Consider the following 12,002-nt stretch of genomic DNA (forward strand, 5'->3'; position numbering starts at 1 on the left):
ATCATCTCCTGTCACGTGCCTGAGAGCTTCTTGTAGCATTGCATTCACTATACAGTATATGTATGGTCCTTTGGTGTTGTCAGAGGCTGCACTTGAGGTCCCCTGGCTGGTAGCGGCACAGCTGCCGCCATGACACCACTCCTGTAAAGCTGAGAATTACAGAGGCAGCCTACTATATACTGTGCTATATACTATAAAAGCCTACTATATACTGTGCTATATACTATAAAAGCCTACTATATACTGTGCTATATACTATAAAAGCCTACTATATATTGTGCTATATACTATAAAAGCCTACTATATATTGTGCTATATACTATAGTATCCTACTATATACCATGCAGCCAGGCAGGAGAGAAGAAGTCTGTCTGAAGAGAGGACATTCTCCACTACAGAGACTCACTAAGCTAAAAACAAACCAATAAATTGGAGTTCCGATGTTATAGCTGATTTCAGCACAGCTCTCCTTTCACTTCATTGGTTACTTAAAAGCTAAAAGTAAACAGACAGCCCATTCCCACTTCTGAGCCCCGCCCCCCCTGGGCTTCAGCGCCTGGCAGACCACGTGACCTGCCGAGCCGTCCACGAGAAAGGCGTCAGCTCAGGGACGCGCCGCTATTGGCTGGCCTCGTTCTCGCTGCCGTTGCGTCGCTCTATTCCCGGGCCCGCTGTGATTGGCCGAGACAGGACAGCCAGTTAGGAGACGGGATGCTGGTGGGTTCCCGAAGTGAGCGCGGCTGAGTGAGGAGGAGGAGGCGGTGGAGAGGCTCAGGGCTGCTGTGTAAGTGTTTGTGAGCGGGACGGGCGGACACGGGGGCCCTCATAGGGGAGGAGGCCGAAGCTGCCCATAGATATGGCGGGTAACTCTGTGTGTTTATAGTGTGAGGCTCAGGGCCTCTGGTTATGGTTGCCATGGTGTTCTAATAGTTTAATGCTGAGCAGGCAGGAGAGGGGCACCTGTGAATGGAAGGCCCCGCCCACCCAGGTTGTGGAAGTTCCAGGCCTGTCATTATGTTCTCTGTGACCAGAAAGTCTTCTGAGCCTTTCATCTGTTGGGACACTCAGGCCTTGTTTACATCGCCATCTCCTGTTGTGACGGGGGGGGGGGGACTCTATTCAGGGGGCATTTGACAGGCATTAGCCACTTAAAGACCAGGCCTCGTTTTCAGACTTGGTGTTTACAAGTTAAAAACAAGTTTTTTTTTTTTTTTGCTAGAAAATTACTTAGAACCCCCAAACATTATACCTTTTTTTTTTTTCTTTTTTTTCTAACACCCTAGAGAATAAAGTGGCGGTCGTTGCAATACTTTTTGTCACACCGTATTTGCGCAGCGATTTCACAAGCGCACACTTTTTTTTTGGAAAAAATGAGACAACAGTAAAGTTAGCCCAATTTTTTTTTTTTTATGTTGTGAAAGATAATGTTACGCCGAGTAAATTGATACCCAACATGTTACGCTTCAAAATTGCGCCCGCTCGTGGAATGGCGTCAAACTTTTACCCTTAAAAGTCTCCATAGACGGCGTTTAAAAAAAATTCTACAGGTTGCATGTTTTGCGTTAGAGGAGGTCTAGGGCTAGAATTATTGCTCTCGCTCTGCCGATCACGGTGATACCTCACATGTGTGGTTTGAACACAGCTTTCATATGCGGGCACTACTCACGTATGCGTTCGCTTCTGCGCGTGAGCTCGTCGGGATGGAGCACTTTAAATTTTTTTTTTTTTTTTCTTATTTATTTTACTTGATTTTATTTATTTTTTTTTTCACTGTTCTAACAAAAAAAAAAGTGTCACTTTTATTCCTATTACAAGGAATGTAAATATCCCTTGTAATAGAAAAAAAGCATGACAGGTCCTCTTAAATATGAGATCTGGGGTCAAAAAGTCCTCAGATCTCATATTTGGACTTAAATGCAATAAAAAAAAAAAAAAAAATTGTCATTCGAAAAAATGACAACAGAAAAATGGCCCTTTTAAGACGTATGGGGCGGAAGTGACATTTTGACGTTGCTTCTGCCCTCCTATAGTATGGAGACGGGTGGGGGGGCCATCTTCCCCTCGTCTCCATACCTAGCCACGGACAGGTCCCGATCGCTCCCGCCACTGCCAAAGGCTCCAGTAAGCGGCAGGGAGGTGGGGGGTGGCCCCTCTCTCGCCGCAGGTAACGGTGATCTCGTGGCAAATCCGCCGCAGAGGCCACCACTATTGTAAACAGGACCGTCGGCTCAAAAGATGGATACCTCGGTTGTGGCAGCAGCTGCTGCCATTACCGAGATATCCATCTTTGAACTGCCGACGTATATGTACAGGAGCCGGTCAGCAATTGTCCGTTTTATCACCATAAAACCCAAAGCGCTGTGCTGCAGCCCGTGCATTCTACGTGGTTGTAGTGTGGCCCTATTTAGTTGATTGGGTTACTTTAAAGAGGTATTCCAGGCAAAAATTGAAACCAACATACACCCCCCCCCCCCCCCTGTCGTTTTTTGGATATATTTTATTATTGGGCCCCTTTCACACGGGTGGACAGAATTGTGCTTTTAGTTGCGGACAGATGAACTTATCTACCGCAGCTAAACACACACAATGCTTTCTTATGGCCCCATTCACACACTGCGTTTAGCGACGGTTTCGTTACATGTGGTTTTGTGCAGATAGACAAAATAAAGTTGACTGCGTCCAGGAACGGTTTAGCGCAGCTATCTGCATGTAACTGCAAGTAATCGCAGTGTACTATTTCTCCTGCAGATAGAAGTAGCAACAAGGAAAGAAAAACAGGAAGCACCTCAGAACTGGCAAGAATGTTCCAACACAGCTAAACGCAGCTAATCGCAATGTACAACTGCAAGTGAACGCTGTGCCGAGATTCTCTGAATTTCAAAATAACAAAACATGCTTTTAAAGCAGAGTTCCACACAAAAATGGAACTTCTGCTTTTCTGAACCCTCCCCCCCCTCTGGTGTCACATTTGGCACCTTTCAGGGGGGAGGGGGGTGCAGATACCTGTCTAAGACAGGTATTTACACCCACTTCCGGCATAGACTCCCATGGGAGTCTACGCCTCTTCCTGTCCCTCCGCGCTGTCTCCTGGGAAACACACAGCTCCCAGGAGAGAGCGGGGACCACTTACGATGCGCAGCGCGACTCGCGCATGCGCAGTAGGGAACCGGGAAGTGAAGCCGCAATGCTTCACTTCCTGATTCCCTCACCTAGGATGGCAGCGGCAGCTGCCGAGAACCGGGCGGGTTCTCGGCGTTGCCTGCAAACATCGCTGGACCCTGGGACAGGTAAGTGGCCATGTATTAAAAGTCAGCAGCTGCAGTATTTGTAGCTGCTGGCTTTTAATATTATTTTTTTTTTTTTTTTTTTTGGCGGTGTGGGTGGACCCCCGCTTTAACAGCTGCAGAACAGCCGCCCGTGTGAAAGGGGCCTAATTATTATATATTTTTTCATACCTTTTTGGTATGTTTTGTTCGGGATTTCGGTTCCATGGTGCCGCTATGAGGTCCGTCACTTCCACTTTTTTTGTGCCCCGCCCCAGAAGGCGGGACCATTCAGGAAGCCCCAAATGACTCTCGGTAGGAAGCAGACTGTGAAGCCACAAGGCTTCACTTCCGGTTTCCCTTAGTAAGGATGCCGGCGCCTGCACCTGGAGCTGATGGTCGCCTTTGGGTGCTGACATCGCGGGACCCCTGGACAGGTAAGTTATATTAAAAGTCATCAGCTACAGTATTTGTAGCTGCTGACTTTGAAATTTTTTATTTTTTTTCACCCAGGCTGGAACTCCGCTTTTTGGCTGGGGTCATATTGGTGCGCTGTCCAACATCGCATGTGAATCGCACTGCTGTACAAATTACATGTGATTTCTGTGTGATGCAAATTCAGCCATACAGATTGTATGGCTGTATTTGCATAGCATTTTTTGGTCTGCACCAGAAAATGTGAGTGTTCGCGTTTATGAGATCCGATTCCTGTCTGAATTGACAGTTCGCGCTGCACTATGCGAACCTATCGGGAGTGTCATTAACTTTGTATTGACACTCCCAACAGTTCGCATATCGCAGTGTGAACTGCTTGCAAGTCCGGTGCGATGCAGGAAGCCGCAGTGGATTTGCAGGGTTGTCCGCATTGCGCTAATGTGAACCGGGACTAAAGCAGATCTTCAGTCTGCCTCATGAAGTGGCTCCCCAGCCCGGGCACTGTCGTTATGGCAGATGTACCCAGCCTTCAGGTCCTGGCAGAGCCCATCAGTGCATCTGCGCACACCCTGTGGAAATGAGAGGCATGCACACACACACGGAAGGCATCCCTACTAGCTGTCTATGCGTGTGCGTGGCAAAACCCCCGATATTGAGTACCCTAGATGTCCCTCCCTCAGATTCGGAGCCCTGCAGCACATCTGCCGAAAGTGGTAGCAAAGTCTTGCCTAGGCAGAGCGAAGCCATTAAACTGCTACGGGGGGAAAAAAAAACATCTGTTGCTAAAGCCTGGTACACACTGAGTTTTTTTTTTTCCGGGGTTGAAAGAAAAAAAAAAACTGTCAGCTCAACGGATCCAACAGTACAGCAATCTCCCCTACTGAGCTGTTCTGTTCAAAACACTCTGGTCAGTGCTCTCTGCTATTGGCTGAGAGCACTGATCAGAAGCCGGTCAGCTGCTGGTTTTCCAGCATGCTTATCCGACAGAAGCCAGTCCAGCTGCCAAACACATGGGCTGAAGGTGTTTGGGGCTTTAGAGAGGGGGAGGGCAACTTCCCAGTTGGGGTCAACGTCCGCTTTAGAGGTTGCAACCCCCCCCCCCCCCCTTAAAAAAAAAAAAAAAAAAAAAAAAAAACCCTGTAAGACAAAGGCATAATGAGTTAGTATGCATATTCATTATGAAATACTCACCTTAGACCGAAGCCCTCTCAGTGGCACACGCACACCACTGAGACGGCTGACATCTTCCCCGGAGTTTCTTCTGGGTTCGTGGGCTTTGGTGCTGTGATTGGCTGGAGCCGTGATGATGTCACTCCCGGGAGCTGCCGGTCATGGCACAGGGCGCTGAACAAACGGCACGGGTGGCTGTTCCTTCAGAGTGCATGTGCCGATGACTTAATTGGCTCAGTATACAGTAAATCTCTCCTAAACGGTGCAAGTTTAGGAGACATTTATAGTACCTATAGGTAAGCCTTATTATAGGATTACCTATAGGTACAAACAAGGGGAGTTTACTTCCTCGTTAAGTCTACAGGGCAGGAAGTGAAGCGTAATCTCCCTAATAAGTGAGCACAGCCTTCTAGAGATGCATCAGTACCGTTGTTTTATCGTTGTGTACCAATAATTTCCATCAAGTACTCGTCTAGTACTGATAATTTGCGGTGTGAATTGCGCTCATATAGAATGAATGGGCTCAAATCGCACTGCAAAGTATTCCATGCGACTTGAACAGGAATGTGGTGCGATTACTGTCTGAATCGCAAGCTGGCCAGAGTGATTTCAGTCTGGGTTCACACAGGAGCAGTGCTGGTAACTTCGTACAGTTCAGACCGGAATCGCACCGCATTCCTGTTCAAATTTGCAGTGATCCCACTGCAAAATATGAGTTTGGGGAATCAGAGCATTTCAATAAGTACTTGTGGATGTACCAAGTATTGGTGCATTACCTACAGACTTTCCTGTGTTTTTAATTTGTATATGGCACATGGGCAAAAGGTTTGAAGAAAAATGACCAATCCAGTAATGTGCTATATAAATATCTTCTCCCCTGTATGTGTTTTAGGGTTTTGTGTGGACAGTTGGCAGAGTAACAATACACGTTCGATTCTAGCCTCTCATCCAAAGGCCTTCTTGTGACATAATGAAGTTTGAGCATTTATAAGACAATACTGGTTTGTTAATATAATACTCAGTCGAGGTTAATTGGAACTGATGTAAAGCAGTTACTTCACTAATTAGGATGGATTTATTGAATTTTCTTCAGAAAAATACAAAACATTGCACCAATCAGATGGCAAAGAAAAATGAAATTAAGCACACATACAACATGTAACCAGTATTGGCCATACAGGGCCTCCAGATGGAGTACAGTAATACCCAACTGAGTGCATCCCAGAATATACAAGAAAATAAAGGAGTAAAATCCTCTTCCCACTTCCAGTGTAAAAATTATTGTCTTACGAACATAAAATAGGAGAATAATGATTTGAGTTCTGAGTGCTCTGGGGCCACTCCCTCCACCAATCCCAGCAGACATACAGAAATTGTTAATAGTATAGGTAAGACCAAGAAATAATTTATACTTTTGGTTACCTCAGACCAAAACCCCCATGAACTGCAGGACAGTGCCAGAACACATGACTAAAATCAGCAGATAAATATGGGCACCGCCAGCATTCAGCGGAGAGTTCAGGGTAAATGTTTGTTTAGTGAGAGTCAGGTATATTTTAATATAAAATTTTAAATTTGTATGAGGTGGTCTCTGGCAGAAATAAAGTACTAGAAGGGATAGTCCCATATGTCCTCCCAGTCTTCTCTCTGAAGGTCAGGGAAATCTCCTGTCTCTTTCGCCCTGCGAGTTTTAAAATTTAATAAAGGTTTGCGTTAAACTTCTGTACTTTTTGGGGCTATGTAGCTAATTCATTAATTGATGATACTACTTTTGATTATTTTTTTTTAACAGACTTTTTGACAGAATAAAGTCTCATCAGCCATGGCAGAGGGTGTCCAGGCTCCAGTCGTATTCCAACACCAGTACATGTGCTCAGAGTGTGGTGTTCTCTACAATACATTGGAAGACGTATTGGTTCATCAACAAGACCATGTCGGTGGAGGTGTGCAAGCAGCAGTGTCCCAGGATGTTTCCTTAGAGTTGGGAGAACTGCAAGGTCTGGTCCAGGAAAGCCAGTACCAATGTTTGGAGTGTGGGCAAGTTCTCTTGACACCAGATGAGCTTCTTCATCACCAGGAGATGCACATGCGGGAATATCCACAGACTCCCTCCTCCCCATCGTTGGGAAATAGCCAAATACACTACCAGTGCTCTGACTGTAAAGAACTATTTACCTCCCCTGAGTTGTGGGTAGCTCACCGCCGAAAGCATGAGAAACCAGAGCAGCCACCTCAACAAAGTGTTGTTCTGCAAACTGGAAGTGGTATCCAGGCCTTGCTTAGCCTGCAGAATGTTCTCTTGGATGAGAGGACTTTAAATGGTTGGAGCGTTGAAGTTCCAGCTGTGGTTGCAACCACAGAGAATGCAGCACAGCCTGGACCACAGGCAGTAGCGACTAAAAACTTACCTGTGAGGAGAGAAATGGCACAGGTCTCGGAGATGCACCCATATGAATGCTCCGAGTGCCTCCAAGTATTCCATACCCCTGAGGAATTTCTTGACCATCAGGGTCGACACTTTACTGAGTCAGAGAAAGAGAGCTCAGCTTCCCCCTTATATAGCAGCTCAGAAACTGCTGCACCCTCGCCCAGTATTCTTGAGAAGCTAAGGAAAGACTGGATGATAGAAGAAAATGAGGAAACAACTGGAGAAAGCTTGGGGTTAGTGCAACGGGTTTACCGCTGTCAAGAGTGCAAAAAAGAGTTCATTACGGCAAAGTACCTTCGGAAACATCGCAAGGAACAGCACAGCGTGGAGTTCCCGTGCCCTGACTGTGACCGTTTCTTTACCTCAGCCAACCGATTGCAGTCCCATCGTCGTGTGCACGTGCAAGGAAACTTGCAGTGCCCAAATTGCTACAGAGTGTTCAAGAAGGAGACTTCTTTGGAGCAGCACATGAGGATACATCGGGGGGAGGCTCTTTATCTTTGTGTAGACTGTGGTTTGGGCTTTGGGACAGAGATTACCTTGATCTTGCACCGGAAAAGCCATACCTCGGACCCCCTGCATCGCTGCCACTGTGGCAAAACGTTCAGTAACATGACTAAGTTTTTGTATCACCGAAGAACACATTCTGGTAAAAGCGGTGTCCCCACCCCAAAGCAGGACAAACCCTCTATCATGCAAGAGAGACCTTTAGTTCTCTCTGATTTTTCCCGCACTTCGCTTGCAGTGCCTCCTGCAAGCTTAACTGCTTCAAAGTTTCTTCCTGAACAAAGCGCTCTGAACAGTGCGGCTCACAATGCACAGTCCCAGGAAAATGGGTTTAACCCACACATTTCAACAACAGAGCCAAGTAATGGCTCAGAAGCTCCGGCTCAGACCTTTAAGTGCGCTCAATGCAGCAAAGACTTCCCAACCCACTTGAAAATGATGCAGCACAGGCGAGTGGTTCACGCTATGGAAAGAAAGCACAAATGCAGCGTGTGTAGCAAATACTTCAAGAAGCAGGTGCACTTGCGAAACCACATGCGCACCCACACAGGTGAGCGGCCTTTCCAATGTACGGACTGTGGCAAGACCTTTGGCTCCCTGGCCAACCTAACACGCCATCACCTTGTTCACACGGGGGAGCGACCATACAAATGTGACCTCTGTGGACGTTCGTTCACCCAGAGCTCTAATCTGCAGCAACATCGTGCTCTGCACACCGGCTCCAATCCATTCCCTTGTAAGATCTGTGGATTAGAATTCAACAGAGCTTCCAAGCTCGCGTTGCACCAGATCAGACACACTGGCATCCTGCCTTACAAATGCCCCGATTGCGGCAGGACCTTTTTACGCAAGAAATTAATGCAGTTGCACCAGTTAGAGCATCAAGGCAAAGTTCTGATCTACTGCAAAGACTGCGCAGTTGTTTTTCCCGAAGAATCAAAACTTGCAGAACACACTTGCCGCAGCAAAAAGTTGTGTCAGTATAAATGTCCCACGTGTGGCAAAAAACTGAACTCCAGTTCCAGTTTGAACCTCCACCTCTTACTCCATACAGGTCAGCGACCATTTAAATGTCACGTCTGCGGCAAGTGTTTCACCAGCCAGAGAGGAGTTACCCGACACCAACAGTGGCATTCCGGAGTCCGACCCCATAAGTGCAGCACTTGCGGAAAAGCATTTGTCGCATCTTTCAGTTTGCAGTTGCACCAGCGCGTTCACACTGGAGAACGTCCGTTTCCCTGCCTGGATTGTGGTAAGAACTTCCGGCAAGCTGCCCACTTGAGGGAGCACCGCCGCTTGCATACGGGGGAAAGGCCTTTCTGCTGCCAGGATTGCGGCAAGACTTTTGTCCAGTCACTTCACTTGGCAGAACACAGACATGTCCACAGCAGTGACAGACCTCACTCCTGTCCTGACTGCAACAAGAGCTTCAAAACACTCTCCAACTTGCGAAGCCACCGCAAAACTCACCAAAATCTGATGGCCCAGCCACAACAGACCATCATGTGCACAGAACTGGGAGAGCCCATAGCTATTATTGAGAGTGTGGAACCACTGCCCCTTGCTGAGACTATTGAGATTTACCAGGCAGCACTGCAAGGAAATTTGCAGGTGGAGGATGTGACTTTACAATGATTATCACTGTTCATACTGTAAATAGTTTAGAAGAACAGGATGTATTTATTCCTGACATAAAAACGCTTATATTTATAAACATTTTGTGGTCCCTTTTTGCTTCACAAGCAGGTAACACTGTGGAAGCCATTGTAATCCCATAGGTTGAACTGTGTGTAAGATCTGATCTGTCCTTGCCAGGAAAACACGGTGATTATTGCTAGGGCTATAGCCTCTAGCAATAATTGCATGCTAAAAATCCGACAATGCTGGTTGTACCCAAGTCATTTGATGGATTGACTTGTGTACAATCAGATTGCCCATATGTGCTTCGAATCTGTTGAGTTGGCTAAGATTCAAACTGTTTATGGCCGGTGTTCTGTCAAAACAGTCAACTCATCAAAATCTCCAACACTGTCAGTTCCGTTGCCTCCCCAGCATCAGTAATTGGACATTTTGACGAGTGGCCTGTTCTGACACAACACCGGCAATGTATACACTACAGTACAGGGTATTAGGAGTGGACATTGTTAGTCCGCACGCTACTAACCAACAACCTGGCCGCCTCCAAGGTGGCGACAACTTCTTCTTTTTTTTTTTTTTTTTTTTAAACTCGTCGTCTACCTTAGTGTATACGCTGCTGGTGTGTCAAAACAGCCTAGTCGTCGAAATGTTCAATTATTGATGCCGGAGAGTCACCGAAAGTGACAAGGTTGGAGATTTTGACAAGTTGGCTATTTTGACTGAACATTGGCCTCAGGTTTCTTTTCATCCAATTTTCCAGGAATAGAAGTAGTTTCTAGATCGATACCAGAATCGGTCAAACTTGGATGGCCAGCCTATTCACTAAACATGTGACATATGTGGGATGTAAGAGAAATGGATACGATCCCGCAGTTCAGAAAACAATCGTTCCTTCACTGAAATGTATAACTAATTCTGTATCTAGATACTGCAGACATAGGGAACTTCTGATACTGCCCAATGACAGTGTTAGATCTGGCCTGATTGGCTGCATTGTCAAGATATCTGGTTGATACTGATTACTGTGCACGCTGCTCTTTGCAAAAAAGTAAATGGCTACTATGCAGAAGAGGGGTGAAGTTGTAAGCTGTACAAGAGAAGGTAATCTTTAGACAGGGATAGGTGTGCAGAGGTGGCCACCATGGATTGGGGGGAAGGAGGATGCAGAGGTTAACCACTTCAGCCCCGGAAGAATTTACCCACTTCCTGACCAGATTGTTTTTTGCGATTCGGCACTGTGTCACTTTAACTGACCATTGCGTGGTCATGTGACGTTGTACCCAAACAAAATTGACCTTTTTTTTTTCCCACAAATAGAGCTTTCTTTTGGTGGTATTTGATTGCTTCTGCGGTTTTCATTTTTTGCGCTATAAACAAAAGTGACAATTTTGAAAAAAAAAAACACAATATTTTGTACTTTTTGCTATAATATATATCCCCAAAAAAATATAAGAATTCTTTTTTTTTTTTTTCTTCAGTTTAGGCCGATGTGTATTATTCTACCTACTTTTGGTAAAAAATCACAATAAGCGTTTATTGATTTGGTTTTATAGTGTCTACAAAATAGGGGATAGATTTATAGCATTTTTATAAAAAAATTTTTTTTTTCTAGTAATGGCGGCGATCTGCGATTTTTATTGTGACTGTGACATTATGGCAGACACATTGGACAATTTTGACACATTTTTGGAACCATTGGCATTAATACAGCGATCAGTGCGATTAAAAATGCATTGATTACTGTGAAAATGTCACTGGCAGTGAAGGGGTTAACACTAGGGGGCGGTGAAGGGGTTAACTGTTTTCCCTGCTACGTGATTCTAACTGAAGGGGGAGGGACTAACTACAGGAAGTGACAGATCGTGGTTCCTAGCCAATAGGAACACACGATCTGTCACTCCTGTCAGAACAGGGAAGTGTGTGTTTACACACACTCGTCCCTGTTCTGTGTCTCATGGTCACAATCGCTCGTGGCTAATGGTCATCGCGACTGTTGGCCGCGAGCATCGGCACCCCCGCTATGCAGCGGGCGCGCCTGCTATCCGGACCCCGCGAGCCAACGTACAGCTACGTGGTTATAACTGCGGCGGCTGGTAAAGAAGCGGTTAAAGACGAAGTTTACCCTTTAGTTACACAATACACCCCAATTTCCAAGTTCCTCTCCCCTCACCAGCCTTCACAGTTTTAAAAACGGCACTGCTGTGTGGGGCTTCTCCCACACAGCCACACTCTTTACAAGAATCTGTGAATGAACTACAAATCCTTTCTTCCACCACCGGCTTGTAGTTCTCAGTGAAATGCAAGGGCGTTGATGAGTGCTCTCGTAGTTAATTGACTCTTCATGTATTTCAGTAACCATATGCCCGTATGGACAGACAGCTGTACTGAACATCTGCAGGAGCTGGCATTGCCCTGCAGGCTCCTAGTAAGAAAAATAAGTGCACTTTTTTTACCTGCAAAAATATGTGCATTTATTAATATTTATTTCTTTTTAAGTGAACTTGGCCTTTAAAACTGTGGATGAGGGAAGGGGATGCAGAGGTGATAGCTGTGAATGGAGG

At 46.0% G+C, this 12,002-nt stretch overlaps 1 protein-coding gene across 1 annotated transcript; it reads left to right on the forward strand.

The window, feature by feature from the left end:
• The first annotated feature begins 639 nt into the window (after positions 1-639).
• Positions 640-9,517, forward strand: LOC141110596 (zinc finger protein 574-like). The gene is made up of 2 exons (XM_073602024.1): positions 640-784; positions 6,661-9,517. Exon 2 carries the CDS (start codon positions 6,691-6,693, stop codon positions 9,436-9,438), a length of 2,748 nt encoding a protein of 915 aa, XP_073458125.1. The 5' UTR covers positions 640-784; positions 6,661-6,690; the 3' UTR covers positions 9,439-9,517.
• The last annotated feature ends 2,485 nt before the right edge of the window (positions 9,518-12,002 follow it).

The sequence above is a fragment of the Aquarana catesbeiana genome, linkage group LG10 (genome assembly GCF_042186555.1).
Source record: "Aquarana catesbeiana isolate 2022-GZ linkage group LG10, ASM4218655v1, whole genome shotgun sequence".
Lineage (NCBI taxonomy): Eukaryota > Metazoa > Chordata > Amphibia > Anura > Ranidae > Aquarana > Aquarana catesbeiana.